Here is a 19,055-nt window from a genome sequence, read left to right on the forward strand (position 1 = left end):
GGTCTGGGGTTGATTACAGGTGTGTGGTTTTGCATTTGGAAGCTGTTGCTGTGACCAGACAACATGCGGTCTAAGGAACTCTCAATTGAGGTGAAGCAGAACATCCTGAGGCTGAAAAAAAAAGAAAAAATCCATCAGAGAGATAGCAGACATGCTTGGAGTAGCAAAATCAACAGTCGGGTACATTCTGAGAAAAAAGGAATTGACTGGTGAGCTTGGGAACTCAAAAAGGCCTGGGCGTCCACGGATGACAACAGTGGTGGATGATCGCCGCATACTTTCTTTGGTGAAGAAGAACCCGTTCACAACATCAACTGAAGTCCAGAACACGCTCAGTGAAGTAGGTGTATCTGTCTCTAAGTCAACAGTAAAGAGAAGACTCCATGAAAGTAAATACAAAGGGTTCACATCTAGATGCAAACCATTCATCAATTCCAAAAATAGACAGGCCAGAGTTAAATTTGCTGAAAAACACCTCATGAAGCCAGCTCAGTTCTGGAAAAGTATTCTATGGACAGATGAGACAAAGATCAACCTGTACCAGAATGATGGGAAGAAAAAAGTTTGGAGAAGAAAGGGAACGGCACATGATCCAAGGCACACCACATCCTCTGTAAAACATGGTGGAGGCAACGTGATGGCATGGGCATGCATGGCTTTCAATGGCACTGGGTCACCTGTGTTTATTGATGACATAACAGCAGACAAGAGTAGCCGGATGAATTCTGAAGTGTACCGGGATATACTTTCAGCCCAGATTCAGCCAAATACCGCAAAGTTGATCGGACGGCGCTTCATAGTACAGATGGACAATGACCCCAAGCATACAGCCAAAGCTACCCAGGAGTTCATGAGTGCAAAAAAGTGGAACATTCTGCAATGGCCAAGTCAATCACCAGATCTTAACCCAATTGAGCATGCATTTCACTTGCTCAAATCCAGACTTAAGACGGAAAGACCCACAAACAAGCAAGACCTGAATGCTGCGGCTGTAAAGGCCTGGCAAAGCATTAAGAAGGAGGAAACCCAGCGTTTGGTGATGTCCATGGGTTCCAGACTTAAGGCAGTGATTGCCTCCAAAGGATTCGCAACAAAATATTGAAAATAAAAATATTTTGTTTGGGTTTGGTTTAATTTGTCCAATTACTTTTGACCTCCTAAAATGTGGAGTGTTTGTAAAGAAATGTGTACAATTCCTACAATTTCTACCAGATATTTTTGTTCAAACCTTCAAATTAAACGTTACAATCTGCACTTGAATTCTGTTGTAAAGGTTTCATTTCAAATCCAATGTGGTGGCATGCAGAGCCCAACTCGCGAAAATTGTGTCACTGTCCAAATATTTCTGGACCTAACTCTATGTGACTGCAGATGTAATAACCCTCACAGCGCATGCACTGTGCTCAGAGAGGATCAGTTTGCTTCTGGGTCGGGAACGGCGGTCACGTGACTGCATTTGTGTGATATTCTTATTCCAGCCAGAACCTGATTAATGGGTGCAGCCTCACTCAATACAAGTGTGTGGAATGGGAGAGTTATAGCAAGAAGAGAATGGCACTTCCTATATATGCGTCTAGGAAATATTGGGGTGCACTTCAGGTTCCCTCACACATGTGCTACTGAGGAAGGTCCACATAGGACCGAAAATGTTTTGTTACGCACATGAATAAATATTTCTTCAAATCATCTTGGGAGTGCCTTGTATACTTCTCACTGTATGGAATGGGAGAGTCCATCTAGCTCCCAGTTCAGAAACTGGAAATCCTTACAGCGCAGTGTACATGCCGGGAGGATTATTAAGTCTGAAGTCACATAGGGTGACTGCAGACTTATTTTAGGGCAGACAACCACTTTAAACTTCTACAGTAAATGGTCCATCCAAAAAAAAGAAAAAAAAAATATTATTTATCTTCCTTCCGTAACACTGGACCCAGTTGGATAAAACACATTAGCTTGGCTGCGTTGTTGGAGTAAATCGATAAGGTTTTTTTTACTTCACAACGCGTTTCAACGCTGTACCCAGCGACTTCATCAATGGAAAACAACAAATGTCACCCAACCTGCTTTATGTAACCGGATCCAATAATTCCTGGAGGATTCATCCACCAGAATTGATCCGGCAGCAGCTGTTTTTCTTCATGGCTACATAGGAGTTGTGCTGGTCACAAGTCCACCAGGTGAGCATTTATCCACTCTATAGGGTATCAACCTATTGTTCGCTCTGTTCCTCACATCTAGATTTTCTTCTGTAAGATCCATTTCATACTCTAAACTCTGTAACTTCATTACAGAAAATATTACTTTTATTTTTAAGAAGAACTATAAATATCTTTGAGGAGTGACATAGAAGCACAACATCCGACATCACAGCAGGTACCGGCATATATCACAGATGAGAGATAAGTCATATGTCGTATGTTTGTTAAAAAAGAGAGCAAGTCACCAATGATTTAAGATTTTTTTTTTATTAAGTACAAAGGCCAGTTACCGCCTCAAGAGGTCACAAATCGTTAATCCTGAAAATACGCCCATCTGCGGGTTTACTAATCTGCTAATCGCTGATTCAGAATCTTGTTGGCAAATATAGAAATTTTATGAAAGTCTTTGAACAAAAAAAAAATATTTCAAAATATCTAAACAGTAGATATACTAGCTAACCTCAAATACCTAGTTGCTGTGGATGAGGAGTCTCCTGCTGCCTTCCAATGAGACCCTTACTAGGACTTCCGAGTCAACTTCCTAATGCAAGTTGTTGGTGTAATAAACAAGTGGAGGATTTTCTTATCAGTAAGTGAACCTTCAATAATAAGTAGGGGGCCTAATCTCCAGGCTACAGCTAAAAATTAGCTTATTGCTCAGAGTTTCCATGTTACATGGGCAGTGCCGCATTATTAAAGATGTCCACTAATTTAACATTAATAGCCTATCCATAGGATAAATCATCGATGTCTGATTGACACCCTGCACTCCAGCTGTTTTCAGTGCCGGCAGAAATGCTCAGTTGCGGAGCTGTTCCGTATTCGGACAGTGGCCAGGTACTGCCCATCTGCCTCCCTTTCAAATACATAGGAGGCAGATTTGCAGTACCCACTCACTGCCACTGGAACTGAGCATTTCCAGCCACTGGCCACCGACACTGACAACAGCTGATCGGCAGGGTGTCAGATGTCAGACCCTGGCCGATCAGACACTGATTACCTATCCTAGGATAGGCCATCAATGTTAAAGTAGTGCATAACATCTTTAAAGTGGTTGTCGGGTTTCAAATCTTATGTATCTATGCGGCTGCAGATTCTAAAAAAAAAACAAAAACAAATAACTATCCTAGTCATTACTCGCCCTTCTAGGGTCCAATGTTGCCTCATTGCCATTGCACTTGCTCTTCTTCATGGGCTGCAATCATGCGGTCACTTCTACCGAGGACAACATTGCGGACGATCAATGGGATCAGTGGCTTGTGCCATCTACACTGTCATTGACTGCAGCGGTGCCATACGATAAAAATGTGATGTCACCGCACAACTTATAAAAGGCCAGAGTAGTACAAATGAAACAACCATGCCCAACATCAGTGATTGTTATTTTATAGGTCTGTAACCATATAGCCACATCAGATTTTAAACTGGACAACCCCTTATAAAATCACAAACTTTCCCATGGATTAGTAAATGATGTCAGTTATAAAGCAATTATTGTTTTTCCCAGTCTGGCCTCAGAACAGTGAATAACTTAAGCATTCAGATATTTTGCATGGTGCCTGATGTGGTCATTTATAAATGTAGTGATGAAGAAGTAGCTGTGGTCATATCCCTAGAAGAAAAAAAAAAAGATATAACATAAAAAACAATCACATACAATGTATTGTCATTCAGTATAGCGATGCAGCAACAATCATTATCAGTAGAAAGAAGGGAATTTTGTTTACTTACCGTAAATTCCTTTTCTTCTAGCTCCAATTGGGAGACCCAGACAATTGGGTGTATAGCTATGCCTCCGGAGGCCACACAAAGTATTACACTAAAAGTGTAAAGCCCCTCCCCTTCAGCCTATACACCCCCCGTACTGCTACGGGCTCATCAGTTTTGGTGCAAAAGCCAGAAGGAGGAAAAAATTATAAACTGGTTTAAAGTAAATTCAATCCGAAGGAATATCGGAGAACTGAAACCATTTAACATGAACAACATGTGTATACAAAAAACAGGGGCGGGTGCTGGGTCTCCCAATTGGAGCTAGAAGAAAAGGAATTTACGGTAAGTAAACAAAATTCCCTTCTTCTTTGTCGCTCCTAATTGGGAGACCCAGACAATTGGGACGTCCAAAAGCAGTCCCTGGGTGGGTAAATAATACCTCATAATAGAGCCGTAACGGCTCCGTCCTACAGGTGGGCAACTGCCGCCTGAAGGACTCGCCTACCTAGGCTGGCATCTGCCGAAGCATAGGTATGCATCTGATAGTGTTTCGTGAAAGTGTGCAGGCTCGACCAGGTAGTTGCCTGACACATCTGCTGAGCCGTAGCCTGGTGTTGCAAGGCCCAGGACGCTCCCACGGCCCTGGTAGAATGGGCCTTCAGTCCTGAGGGAACCGGAAGCCCCGAGGAACGGTAAGCTTCGAGAATTGGTTCCTTGATCCACCGAGCCAGGGTTGATTTGGAAGCTTGTGTCCCTTTACGCTGGCCAGCGACAAGGACAAAGAGAGCATCGGAGCGGCGCAGGGGCGCCGTACGAGAAATGTAGAGTCTGAGTGCTCTCACCAGATCTAACAAGTGCAAATCCTTTTCACATTGGTGAACTGGATGAGGACAAAACGAGGGTAAGGAGATGTCCTGATTGAGATGAAAAGTGGGCAAGGCAAATGGCCAGGGAGAAAACGCCTGAGCAGAGCACCACGACAGGAATATTTTCCACGTCCTGTGGTAGATCTTGGCGGACGTTGGTTTCCTAGCCTGTCTCATAGTGGCAATGACCTCTTGAGATAATCCTGAAGACGCTAGGATCCAGGACTCAATGGCCACACAGTCAGGTTGAGGGCCGCAGAATTCAGATGGAAAAACGGCCCTTGAGACAGCAAATCTGGTCGGTCTGGCAGTGCCCACGGTTGGCCGACCGTGAGATGCCACAGATCCGGGTACCACGACCTCCTCGGCCAGTCTGGAGCGACGAGGATGGCGCGGCGGCAGTCGGCCCTTATCTTGCGTAACACTCTGGGCAACAGAGCCAGAGGAAGAAACACATAAGGAAGCTGAAACTGCGACCAATCCTGAACTAAGGCGTCTGCCGCCAGAGCTCTGTGATCTTGAGATTGAGCCATGAATGTTGGGACCTTGTTGTTGTGCCGTGACGCCATTAGGTCGACGTCTGGCATCCCCCAGCGGCAACAGATCTCCTGAAACACGTCCGGGTGAAGGGACCATTCCCCTGCGTCCATGCCCTGGCGACTGAGAAAGTCTGCTTCCCAGTTTTCTACGCCCGGGATGTGAACTGCGGATATGGTGGATGCTGTGGCTTCCACCCACAGCAGAATCCTCCGGACTTCCTGGAAGGCTTGCCGACTGCGTGTCCCACCTTGGTGGTTGATGTAAGCCACCGCTGTGGAGTTGTCCGACTGAATTCGGATCTGCTTGCCTTCCAGCCACTGCTGGAACGCTTTTAGGGCAAGATACACTGCCCTGATCTCCAGAACATTGATCTGAAGTGAGGACTCTTGCTGAGTCCACGTACCCTGAGCCCTGTGGTGGAGAAAAACTGCTCCCCACCCTGACAGGCTCGCGTCCGTCGTGACCACCGCCCAGGATGGGGGTAGGAAGGATTTCCCTTTCGATAATGAGGTGGGAAGAAGCCACCACCGAAGGGAAGCTTTGGTTGCTTGAGAGAGGGAGACGTTCCTGTCTAGGGACGTCGGCCTCCTGTCCCACTTGCGTAGGATGTCCCATTGAAGAGGACGCAGGTGAAACTGCGCGAAAGGGACTGCTTCCATTGCTGCCACCATCTTCCCCAGGAAGTGCATGAGGTGCGTCAAGGGGTGTGACCGACCTTGAAGGAGAGATTGTACCCCTGTGTGTAGTGAACGCTGTTTGTCCAGCGGAAGCTTCACTATCGCTGGAAGAGTATGAAACTCCATGCCAAGATATGTCAGTGATTGGACCGGTGTCAGATTTGACTTTGGAAAATCGATGATCCACCCGAAACTCTGGAGAATCTCCAGAGTAACGTTGAGGCTGTGTTGGCATGCCTCTTGAGAGGGTGCCTTGACCAGCAGATCGTCTAAGTAAGGTATCACTGAGTGACCCTGAGAGTGGAGGACCGCAACTACTGTAGCCATGACCTTGGTGACAACCCTTGGGGCTGTCGCCAGGCCGAACGGCAGTGCCGCGAACTGAAGGTGTTCGTCTCCTATGGCGAAGCGCAAGAAGCGCTGATGCTCTGGAGCAATTGGTACGTGGAGATAAGCATCCTTGATATCGATCGATGCTAGGAAATCTCCTTGGGACATTGAGGCGATGACGGAGCGGAGGGATTCCATCCGGAACCGCCTGGTCCTTACGTGTTTGTTGAGCAGTTTTAGGTCCAAAACAGGACGGAAGGACCCGTCCTTCTTTGGAACCACAAACAGGTTGGAGTAGAAACCGTGACCCTGTTGCTGAAGAGGAACCGGGACCACCACTCCTTCTGCCTTCAGAATGCCCACCGCCTGCAGAAGAGCCTCGGCTCGCTCGGGAGGCGGAGATGTTCTGAAGAATCGAGTCGGAGGACGAGAGCTGAACTCTATCCTGTAACCGTGAGACAAAATGTCTCTCACCCAACGGTCTTTTACTTGTGGCAGCCAGGTGTCGCAAAAGCGGGAGAGCCTGCCACCGACCGAGGATGCGGTGTGAGGAGGCCGTAAGTCATGAGGAAGCCGCCTTGGTAGCGGCACCTCCGGCGGTCTTTTTAGGGCGTGATTTAGACCGCCATGCGTCGGCGTTCCTCTGATCCTTCTGAGGCCTTTTGGACGAGGAGAATTGTGACCTGCCCGCACCCCGAAAGGACCGAAACCTCGACTGTCCCCTCCTCTGTTGGGGTGTTTTTGGTTTGGCTTGGGGTAAGGATGTTTCCTTTCCCTTGGATTGTTTGATGATTTCATCCAATCTCTCACCAAACAAACGGTCGCCAGAAAATGGCAATCCAGTTAAGCACTTTTTGGAAGCCGAATCTGCCTTCCATTCCCGCAGCCACAAGGCCCTGCGTATTACCACCGAATTGGCGGCTGCAACCGCCGTACGGGTCGCAGAGTCCAGGACAGCATTAATAGCGTAGGACGCAAATGCCGACGTTTGAGAGGTTATGGACGCCACCTGCGGCGCAGACGTACGTGAGTGCGTCAATTTGCGCCTGACCAGCTGAGATAGCTTGGAGTGCCCATACGGCTGCGAATGCTGGAGCAAAAGACGCGCCGATAGCTTCATAGATGGATTTCAACCAGAGCTCCATCTGTCTGTCAGTGGCATCCTTGAGTGAAGCTCCATCTTCCACTGCAACTATGGATCTAGCCGCCAGTCTGGAGATTGGAGGATCCACCTTGGGACACTGAGTCCAGCCCTTGACCACGTCAGGGGGAAAAGGGTAACGTGTATCCTTAAGGCGCTTGGAAAAACGCTTATCTGGATAAGCTCGGTGTTTCTGGACTGCCTCTCTGAAGTCAGAGTGGTCCAGAAACATACTCTTTGTACGCTTGGGAAACCTGAAACGGAATTTCTCCTGCTGAGAGGCTGACTCCTCCACTGGAGGAGCTGAGGGAGAAATATTCAACATTTCATTGATGGACGCAATAAGATCATTCACTATGGCGTCCCCATCAGGAGTATCAAGGTTGAGAGCGGCTTCAGGATCAGAATCCTGATCAGCTACCTCCGCTTCATCATACAGAGAGTCCTCTCGCTGAGACCCTGAACATTGTGATGATGTCGAGGGAATTTCATAGCGAGCTCGCTTAGTCGGTCTGGGGCTGCGGTCCGTGTCAGAGACCTCACCCTGGGATCCATGAGACACCCCGGGAAGACATTGCTGTTCCAACTGAGGGGAACCAGGGGACAATGATAACACAGTGCCCCTGGCTTGAGATGCCGGCCTGGACTGCAAGGCTTCTAATATCTTAGCCATAGTCTCAGAAAGTCTTTCAGTAAAAACTGCAAACTCCGTCCCTGTCACCTGGACAGTGTTAACAGGTGGTTCTCCCTGGGCCACCCCTAGCAGAGGCTCCGGCTGAGAAAGTGCCACAGGGGCCGAGCATTGCACACAATGAGGGTCAGTGGAACCTGCCGGCAGTATAGCCGTACATGCTGCACAGGCAGCATAGTAAGTCTGTGCCATGGCACCCTTGCTATTTGTGGACGACATGCTGTTGTCTCCTCTGAGCAATACAGGAGGGTAAATAGCCACAAATCAACAGTGCACCCTACAGTGTAAAGTATAGACTATAATCACATAAACTATAAATACACTTCTGCACTAGTGGGGCCAGCACCACAGGTGCTGCTTACCGCCTGCGCAAAGCGTTTGTGTGGGCACCAGAATTCCTGCCTGGGTCTCTTTGAGCTTGTCTCTCCTCTCCAGCGTTAGCAGAGTGGGGAGAGGAGGGAGCCGTGGGCGTGACCCAGAAAAGTGCGGGAACTGGTGCCCCACTGTGCAGAGTGAGGGGGGTGGAGTATGCAAAGCATGCTCCAGCCTCAGTGCTGCCGACCTGTACAGCGTCCCGCCCTTCCCCTGACTGGCAGGGCTGGGGGCGGGAAAAGAATGAGACTAGGCCGCAGAAGCCGGGGACTATAGTTATAAGCGCGGCCGCCGTATAAGCGCGGTCGGCGCGGAAGTCCCCGGCGCACTAACAGTCCCAGCCGCGCCGCAGGCATAACCATGGCAGCGGCGGTCAGCGCGGCAGTCCCCCTACACAAATACACTCAGCGATGCTGAGTGTATAGTGGCACACATGCAGCCAGCGCTGCTGTCCCCGGTGCACTAGCACACCCAGCAATGCTGGAGTGTTGCTGTGCGCAGTCCCCACGGGGACACAGAGTACCTCCAAGTAGCAGGGCCATGTCCCTGAACGATACTCGGCTCCTATCCAGCAGGGTCCTCAGGAGCTGTGGATGGAGCACGGTCTCCTGTGCCTGGAGACCGATGGGATCCCACTTCACCCAGAGCCCTAATTGAGGGATGGGGAAGGAAAGCAGCATGTGGGCTCCAGCCTGCGTACCCGCAATGGATACCTCAACCTTAACAACACCGCCGACAAAAGTGGGGTGAGAAGGGAGCATGCTGGGGGCCCTGTTATGGCCCCTCTTTTCTTCCATCCGACATAGTCAGCAGCTGCTGCTGACTAAGCTGTGGAGCTATGCGTGGATGTCTGACCTCCTTCGCACAAAGCATAAAAACTGATGAGCCCGTAGCAGTACGGGGGGTGTATAGGCTGAAGGGGAGGGGCTTTACACTTTTAGTGTAATACTTTGTGTGGCCTCCGGAGGCATAGCTATACACCCAATTGTCTGGGTCTCCCAATTAGGAGCGACAAAGAAATCAGGTTTTAAAAAGCAATCAATTACACACATGTTCATCATATTCCTATGTAGCCACAAGTCCTGGATCTATATGGTTTAGGAAACTACTGATAAAAGTTAATGTGGAGCATTTATTCTCGAGTCTTACCTCTTGCAGCCTAAACACGACAGGGATTTTCCGTTCAGTGCAGGCAGCAATAAAATTGTCAGGCAGGAGCTGCCCCGCAGAGAGGAACTGGTCATCTTTCCCCTGGTCAATTAGAACGTCTAGCTGTGAGCCGGAGTAGGTCTTCACCAGATGAGTTGCATCAAAGGCCTCGAGTATAAAGGAAAAAAAATGAAATTATTGTTCACAAAGCCTGGAAAATAAATGCTAAATAAGCTAATGATATAAGGAATAAAGGTGTCGTGCGGCTGTGCATATATAGTACCATACACAAATACAGAAACGTACATACCTCCCATTTGCCGCTGTCTGATCCCAAGTATCCACTAAACGCTTTCTGACCCCAGGGACATTGAATAGGATTACAAATAGGAGCAAAAGCCGAAACACTCTGAAAGGACATTGAAATATATAGTTAGAAAACCTGTAATTTACCATTGGGTATCACATGTAGTCCACGGTGGAAGTATATAAATATATTTTATTATAAACCAATAAAAAGCAGCTGTTTCTTTACAGTATTATATTTACTAGCAACAATGAAATAGTGAGAAGGACAAGTACATTTTGGGTTTTGCCCACAGAAGGGAGTCACAACAACTGTAACGGGCACCATGAAATTGCAGTCATTCCAGTCTGCAGCCACCATCTCATAGAACAGGGAAAAATGGAGTAGATTTATATATAGTTTTGTGAGTAAAGAGTCAGTATAACCTGTTATTTCATCATTTAATCCTCTGCTCTTTCTGAGATCATCAGTCCAGTGGGCGGTCCCAACAGTGACTGACGGCTATATCTGTGTGTATATTTATACAAAGAAAGCTGTCAGTCACTGTTGGGACCGCCCACTGGACTGATGATCACAGAAAAAGCAGAGGATTAAATGATGAAAACACCGGTTATACTCAATCTTTTCTCACAAAACTATATATAAATCTACTCCATTTTCCCCCCTTGTTCTAGGAGATGGTGGCTGCAGACTGGAATGACTGCAATTTCATGGTGCCAGTTACAGTTGTTGTGACTCCCTTCTGTGGGCAAAACCCAAAATGTACTTGTCCTTCTCACTATTTCATTGTTGCTAGTAAATTTAACTATATATCAATCTGCTTAACTCCTTCACCTATAACATGATGCCTGTAGACTAGACTGCATGTTCATGGTGACAGGTTCCCTTTAAAGGGACGTTTTCAATGATTTGGTGGGCACAATACAAGGATTCAGTCCGTCACGTTCAGCAGACAACTGCCAAATGTGGATTTTAAATGGCATTTCTGCTGCTGTTTTGTTCACTAGAGGAAGCCAAAGAGAGCTCTTCTAGCTTCTGAAGAGCAGATATGACGTCAGATATGGCAGAAGCCATAGAGTACTGAAAATACCACTGTATATATTATTTACAGAAACATTTAATTAGTTCTTTATATAATATTAGAACTAGAGCTCATAAGAAAGAACAGGAGAAGTTGTCCTCTTCCTTCCTTCTCCTGTATTTGGACATTCGGCCCAGGCCAGGGCTTACCCGTGCTGAATAAGGAGCCGAGTCATAAGGGTGTACGGAGAGGTGACTTATCCCTTATTTATAAAGATTACAATTAGCCATATATTTCTAAATCATTCCAATAAAAGTAAAACAAAGTAAAAAGCAGTTATAAATATAAACTACTGCTAATACATCTTCATGACCCATGTGGTTATCCCTTGTTAGGTGGTACTATTGTCCACAGCTTGGTGCTCCTACAGGCTATGGGGCATGTGAGGTCTCAGTACATTGCTGCTATCTGAACCTCACATAAGTAGAGGATTACATAATGTAGTTAGTAAATATATGGCAACTTTAACCCCTTCACGAACGCGGGCAGTAAAATTACGTCCTATTTTAACGTGACTTAACGACCAGGGACGTAATTTTACTGCCTAAACTTCATTTGATTGCCGTGGCCATAGCAACGGCTTTCAAATGATGTCCCCTGCTGTTTCTTACAGCAGGGGACCTTTGCTTGACCCCAGGGGGGGCGGCATCGCCACCCCCTATCGACGATCGATGTGATTGGCTGTTCAAATCTGAACCGCCAACCACATCGATCGCACTAATTTCGGCAAAAATAATGCCCGAATTAGTGCGATCCTGTGAGATCCAGCTATGAGATGCCGCAGCTGCTGCAGCATATCATAGGTGGACCTCAAACATGTCTCCCCCAGCCCCTGCAGCACTGATTGGAGCGATCGTGCTATGACGCGCAATCGCTCCAATCAGTGTGCAGTGGGGCGGTGTGATTTGCCGGTGGCCGCCCTCCCCAGGCCTGTGCTGGCCTGCGAGCCCTCCCCCAACATGGCTGCAGCGTGCAGTGGCTGGTACTTGTGGTACCACGCCACCGCCGCTGCTGCCGCCGCCGCCGCAGCCCTAGCTGTCACCGCTGCTGCACGTGAGTACTGTGCTCACTTTGCAGCCAGCCCGTGCGCGCTCCCGTGGTGCCCCTGCGCGCTCCCGTGGTGCCCCTGCGCGCTGCCATGGTAGCCCCTGCCGTGCCCCCCCCCGCGATCTGCTCCCCCCAACCCCCCCCCCCCCCCCCCCCGACATCCCGATCTGCTCCCCCCGCGATCTGACTGCCTCCCCCATTATCTCTGTTCTGCAGCTCCCTCTCCGGTCTCCCCCTCTGCTCTACCCCCTCCCCCTCTGCTTCCCCCCCCCCTCTCTGCTCTCACTCCCCCCCCCTCTCCCCCTCTGCTCTCCCCCGACGTCCTCTTACCTGTCTTCACCGGCCTGATCACATCTGCGTCCATCGCTGGGTCCTTCCTGGGCATTCTGCTGATCTGCCTGCTGCTCCTGTAAAGCTGTCCATCTCTCTGCCATCTATTCCTCTGCAGCTCTTCTGGTCAGTGTTCCTCCTGCTAGTCCTCTGGGTACTGTGAGTATAACTTTTTTTTTTTTTTTTTTCCGTATCCCCTGTCCATTTTTACACCTCATCCGTCCGTGCGTCCCGCCAAGCGCTGATCAGGGATGCAGATAACGGATCGGCATCCCTGCTCAATTTTTGGCGTGACTTTTTTCCGTATCCCCTGTCCATTTTTACACCTCATCCGTCTGTGCGTCCCGCCAAGCGCTGATCAGGGATGCAGATAACGGATCGGCATCCCTGCTCAATTTTTGGCGTGACTTTTTTTTCCGTATCCCCGACGCTTTTTGTATCGCATCCGTCTGTGCGTCCCGCCAAGCGCTGATCAGGGATGCAGATAACGGATCGGCATCCCTGCTCAATTTTTGGCGTGACTTTTTTTTTTCCGTATCCCCGACGCTTTTTGTATCACATCCGTCCGTGCGTCCCGCCAAGCGCTGAACAGGGATGCAGATAACGGATCGGCATCCCTGCTCAATTTTTGGCGTGACTTTTTTTTTTCCGTATCCCCGACGCTTTTTGTATCGCATCCGTCCGTGCGTCCCGCCAAGCGCTGAACAGGGATGCAGATAACGGATCGGCATCCCTGCTCAATTTTTGGCGTGACTTTTTTTTCCGTATCCCCGACGCTTTTTGTATCGCATCCGTCTGTGCGTCCCGCCAAGCGCTGATCAGGGATGCAGATAACGGATCGGCATCCCTGCTCAATTTTTGGCGTGACTTTTTTTTTTCTGTATCCCCGACGCTTTTTGTATCACATCCGTCCGTGCGTCCCGCCAAGCGCTGATCAGGGATGCACATAACGGATCGGCATCCATGGTCAATTTTTGGCGTGACTTTTTTCCATATTTGCGACGCTTTTTGTATCGCATCCGTCCGTGCGTCCCACCAAGCGCTGATCAGGGATGCACATAACGGATCTGCATCCATGGTCAATTTTTGGCGTGACTTTTTTTTTTACGTATCCCCGACGCTTTTTTTTATCGCATCCGACCGTGCGTCCTGCAGCGGCCGATCAGTGCACTGCGTCTGTGCGTTTGAAAAGTCAAATGGCGCTCCTTCTCTTCTGAGCCCCGCCATGCGCTCAAACAATTTATTTCCACCACATATGAGGTATCTGCGTACTCAGGAGAAAATGCACAATACATTTTATGGTGCATTTTTTCCTGTTACCCTTGTGAAAAAAAAAGCTACCTAGTTGAAGCAACCGTTTTGTGGTAAAAAAAAAAATTTTTCTTTTCACGGCTCAACGCTATAAACTTCTGTGAAGCCCCCAGGTGTTCAAAGTGCACATCAAACATCTAGAAAAATTATTTGAGGGCTCTAGTTTCCAAAATGGTGTCACTTGTGGGGGAGCTCCACTGTTTAGGCACCATAGGGGGTCTCCAAACGTGACATGGCGTCCGCTAATGATTCCAACCAATTTTGCTGTCAAATGGCGCTCCTTCTCTTCTGAGCCCCGCCATGCGCCCAAACAATTACTTTCCACCACATATGAGGTATCTGCGTACTCAGGAGAAAATGCACAATACATTTTATGGTGCATTTTTTCCTGATAGCCTTGTGAAAAAAAAAGCTACCTAGTTGAAGCAACCGTTTTGTGGTAAAAAAAATTTTTTTTCTTTTCACGGCTCAACGCTATAAACTTCTGTGAAGCCCCCAAGTGTTCAAAGTGTTCACCAAACATCTAGAACAATTATTTGAGGGCTCTAGTTTCCAAAATGGGGTCACTTGTGGGGGAGCTCCATTGTTTAGGCACCTCAGGGGGTCTTCAAACCCGACATGGCGTCCGCTAACAGGTGCAGCTAATTTTGCACTCAAAAATTCAAATGGCGCTCCTTGCCTTCCGAGCACTGCTGTGTGTCCAAACATTTGATTTCCACCACATATGAGGTATCTGCGTACTCAGGAGAAAATGCACAATACATTTTATGGTGCATTTTTTCCTGTTACCCTTGTGAAAAAAAAAGCTACCTAGTTGAAGCAACCGTTTTGTGGTAAAAAAATTTTTTTTTCTTTTCACGGCTCAACGCTATAAACTTATGTGAAGCCCCCAGGGGTTCAAAGTGCTCACCAAACATCTAGAAAAATTATTTGAGGGCTCTAGTTTCCAAAATGGGGTCACTTGTGGGGGAGCTCCATTGGTTAGGCACCTCAGGGGGTCTTCAAACCCGACATGGCGTCTGCTAATGAGTGCAGCTAATTTTGCGTTCAAAAATTCAAATGGCGCTCCTTCCCTTCCGAGCTCTGCCGTGCGCCCAAACAATTGATTTTTACCACATATGGGGTATCAGCGTACTCAGGAGAACATGCACAATAAATTGTATTGTGTACTTTCTCTTTTCTCCCTTGTAAAAATGAAAATTTTATGGCTAAAGTAACATTTTTGTGTTAAAAAGTAAAATTTTCATTTTTTCCTTCCACATTGCTTTGGTTCCTGTGAAGCACCTAAAGGGTTAATAAACTTATTGGATGTGGTTTTGAGCAGTGTGAGGGGTGTAGTTTTTAGAATGGGGTCACTTTTGGGTATTTTCTGTCACCTAGGCCTCTCAAAGTCACCTCAAATGTAATGTGGTCCCTAAAAAAATTATTTTGTAAATTTTGTTGGAAAAATGAGAATTTGCTGATGACCTTTGACCCCTTCTAACTTCCTAACGGAAAAAAAATTTGTTTCGAAAATTGCGCTGATGTAAAGTACACAAGTGGGAAATGTTATTTAGTAACTATTTTGTGTGACATATCTCACAGATTTATGGGCATAAATTTTCAAAGTTTGAAAATTGCGAAATTTTCAAAATTTTCGCCAAATTTCCTAAATTTTCACAAATAAACGCAAAAAATATCGGCCTAAATTTACCACTGACATGAAGCACAATATGTCACGAAAAAACAATCTCAGAATCGCCAGGATCCGTTGAAGCGTTCCAGAGTTATAACCTGTCAAAGTGACACTGGTCAGAATTGCAAAAAATGGCCCGGTCATTAGGGTGTTTTAGTGGCCGGGGGTGAAGGGGTTAATATAGGGATATTAGTTGCAAGTAGAGTTGAGCAAGTATCAAAATATTTGTGTTCACAATACTCGTAACGAGTACTGTGTAATACTCACATATTCATTCCGAATAGAGAGTACAATGCAAGTCAATGGTAAATGTGAGTAATTTTTTGCTGGAATCCAGCAGAAAATGACTCACATTTGCCAATCAGCGGAAAATGCTTGCATATCCCATTGACTTGCATTGTACTAGCTATTCGGAATGAATACGCGAGTATTACACAATACTCGTTACGAGTATCACAAACACGAATATTTTGATACTCAAGTCTACTAACAAGGTCAAACAAAGGGTCGGATCTTATAATGAAAGGTGTTTTTACCACCACCCAATACTGTGCTGTCCTTCTACTAGAGTTATCAAAGCTGGAGAGAAAGGGGTAACGCAGCGCTGTTGCCAAAAAGGATGAAAAATTGTCATAGGTCTACGTGTTTCGAGGTATAGGACTTCTTCCTCAGGACGATAAAAATCATTATACCTTTTTGGTCCTGAGGAAGAGGTCCGATACCTCAAAACGCGTAGACCTATGCAATAATATAATTATTAATCAACAATTTTTTTCATCCTTTTTGGCGACAGCGCGGCATTAACCCCTTCTCCTCTCCAGCTTTGAAGACTCATCCACGTGGGGCTACGGCAGTCGCCATTCTCTGTATGCTATCTTTGGTGGTTGTGACCCTCACAACCACATAAGGTGAGTGTATATCACTACACATTGCCCTTTTATATACAAGACCCTATCTGCGCCCTTTTTCTTCCCTAGTCTGTATCATTGTCCTTCTACTAGAGAAACACAAGAAAACATTCTTAAAATATGATGGAATCTCTCCTATAAGGTTACCTCTGGTTAGATGATGTTCCTACTATTTACCTCTGTACTTGAACTTTATTAATTGTGTTTTCTCCAGCATCCCTGCCCTTCACTTAATTACTAACATTTGCAGCGCACGTCAGGAGACATTAGCGGGAGATCTAAACACAGCGACTGAGTCATCAAACATGCGGATCCTGGAGATGGCTTCACTGTAGATTACACTTGTCACAAAGACGTGGCCAGCAACATTCATCACAAAATGACTGCCTGTCACTATTTAACTGTTTCACTATAGGACACTGTACACATCATTAAAGCATCCTATTAACTCCTACTGTCCCTGGAGGGTTTGAAAGATTTTAACTTGAAGGAACTGTTTATTGAGCAGCAGAGCGCATTGTAAACCATCATGCGATATCTGAGGAGACGTGATCGGTTTCCATCCTGCAGCAGATGACCGATAGGTGGTTGCGCCCGATCGTTCTTCAAACATTACCTTATACTTCCCTGGGTTTTTCAGAGCACAAATTAAAGCCCCGTGTCCACCCATAGAGTGTCCAAACACAGAAATCCTGTCTGGGTCTGTTGGGAAATTTCCATTTATGAGTTGAGGTAGCTGGAAAACATGAAATATGAAATGATTCAGAAATGTAATTCTAATAAACACAAACTACTGCAATTAAAAATGCAATGGTCAAACGTAAAAGACAGCAGATGAATGATATCAGACCAGAAATTATCATTAATAATTCACTTTTTACCCATGGGCAGTTGGCCTGGGTGACAGGTGGGAAATCAGATGTGGAGATGTATTGGGATCAGGCCCATGTAGCATCATTCTCAATGTAGCTAATAATAATTTGGTTTGCTAGCATGAATATTACATGTCACTTCTGGCACGAACAAAATGACACTGAAATTAACATTAGCGCCTCAGGCAATGGTACATGTAGTTTCTTCTGCATATTAGTCACATAATTAGCATTATTACAATGAGAATTATGCTACAATGCCCTGAGGCCCAATAATTTATGTAGTTGTATAGCGCCATCACACTCCACAGTGCTGTACGATACTTCATGAATCGTATGCCTCGGTGCGCTACACCAGAAATCTCACTTAACTCGGATTCACGGAACGCCACAGCTCATTACGAAATAGACTAGATGTATTACACCCTAACCTTGTCCTCGTCCCAAATTTGGCAGAGCTTGGAGAAATTTGCACCAAAAGCCTCTGAATTTTGGCACAACTCTGTGTTGCGCCTAAATTTTCCAACTTTTACAACAAGAATTCTGGCGTGAACTGCTGATGAATCGGACCCCTAGAATAAAATACCTGGAGGGATTTGAACCTAGAACCCCAATGCTGCACACCTACAGTGCTGACCCATGGCATCATTACACAATGCAGATGATGTGAAAGAGTAAAGCAGGGTTAGGTTATTTAAAAAAAAAAATAAAAAAAATATAATAATAATAATAATAATAATAATAGCCCAAGCTCTGAACGTCTCAAGAAGCACTGTTCAATCCATCATCCAAATATAGAAGGAATATTGGAAAATTGCAAACATAGCAAGACATAGCCGTCCACCTACACTGACATCCCAAGCAAGAGAGAAGCAGCCAGTAGCCCATGGTCACTCTGGAGTAGGTGCAGAGAGCCACAGCTCAGGTGGGAGAATGTGTCCACATGACAACCTTTAGTTGCCTACGCCACAAATCTGGCCTTTATGGAACAGTGACAAAAAGAAAGCCATTAGAAGTCCCGTTTGCAGGACTAACACAACATCACTCTGAAAATACCTTCCCCATCTTCAAGCAAGATGGTGGCAGAATCATGCTGTAGGGAGGCTTTTCTTCAGCAGGGACAGGGAAGCTGGTCAGAGTTAATGGGAAGATAGATGGAGCTAAATACAGGGCAATGCTAGAGGGAAACCAGTTAGAAGCTGCAGAAGACCCGAGAATGGGGTGTATGTTCACCCTCCAACAAGACAACGATGCCAAAAATTCTATCAGAGCTACAATGGAATTGGATCAAAAACATATTCATGTATTTGAATGTTGTTGTCCAGACCTAAATCACATTGAGAATTTGTTTCAAGACTTTAAAACTGCTGCTCACAGACCCTTCCATCCAATCTCACTGAGCTAGAGCTATTTTGCAAGGAAGAATGGGCAAACATTTGAGCCTCTAGATGTGTAAAGCTGGTAGAGAGATATCCCAAAAGACTTGCATCAGTAATGGCAGTGAAAGGTGATCCTACAAAGTATTGATTCAGGGGGCCTGAATATAAATGCATTTCACAATTTTCAGATTTATATACTTTTTTTTTTTTTAATATCTAGAAAACAATGCATCATTTCCTTTATGCTTCATAAAAATGTGCAACTTTATGTTAGCAGATCGCATAAAATACATTTAGTTTGTATGTGTAAAGTAAAAAAAAAACAAAAACAAAAAAAAAAAATTTAAAAGTTCACAGCATATGAATACTTTTTCATAGGCACTGTACACATAGTATCATTTACAGAAACACACAACAGTTTTGCTGGCTACTTAATATGCTCATAGAAGGCCATTTGGACCCACTGCAATA

At 46.2% G+C, this 19,055-nt stretch overlaps 1 protein-coding gene across 1 annotated transcript in view; it reads right to left on the reverse strand.

Moving 5' to 3' along the window:
* Positions 1-2,445: 2,445 nt before the first annotated feature.
* The window catches only part of ESD (esterase D), a 46,146-nt gene continuing 29,536 nt past the window's right edge, over positions 2,446-19,055 (reverse strand). The window contains exons 6-9 of the mRNA XM_075334392.1: positions 16,950-17,069; positions 9,985-10,083; positions 9,675-9,842; positions 2,446-3,810 (exon numbers count right to left, since the gene is read on the reverse strand). Of these exons, the coding sequence (XP_075190507.1) occupies positions 3,730-3,810; positions 9,675-9,842; positions 9,985-10,083; positions 16,950-17,069 (468 nt within the window). The 3' untranslated portion in view covers positions 2,446-3,729. The remainder of the gene's footprint in view (positions 3,811-9,674; positions 9,843-9,984; positions 10,084-16,949; positions 17,070-19,055) is intronic.

This window comes from Anomaloglossus baeobatrachus, chromosome 2, assembly GCF_048569485.1.
Source record: "Anomaloglossus baeobatrachus isolate aAnoBae1 chromosome 2, aAnoBae1.hap1, whole genome shotgun sequence".
In the NCBI taxonomy this organism is placed as follows: domain Eukaryota; kingdom Metazoa; phylum Chordata; class Amphibia; order Anura; family Aromobatidae; genus Anomaloglossus; species Anomaloglossus baeobatrachus.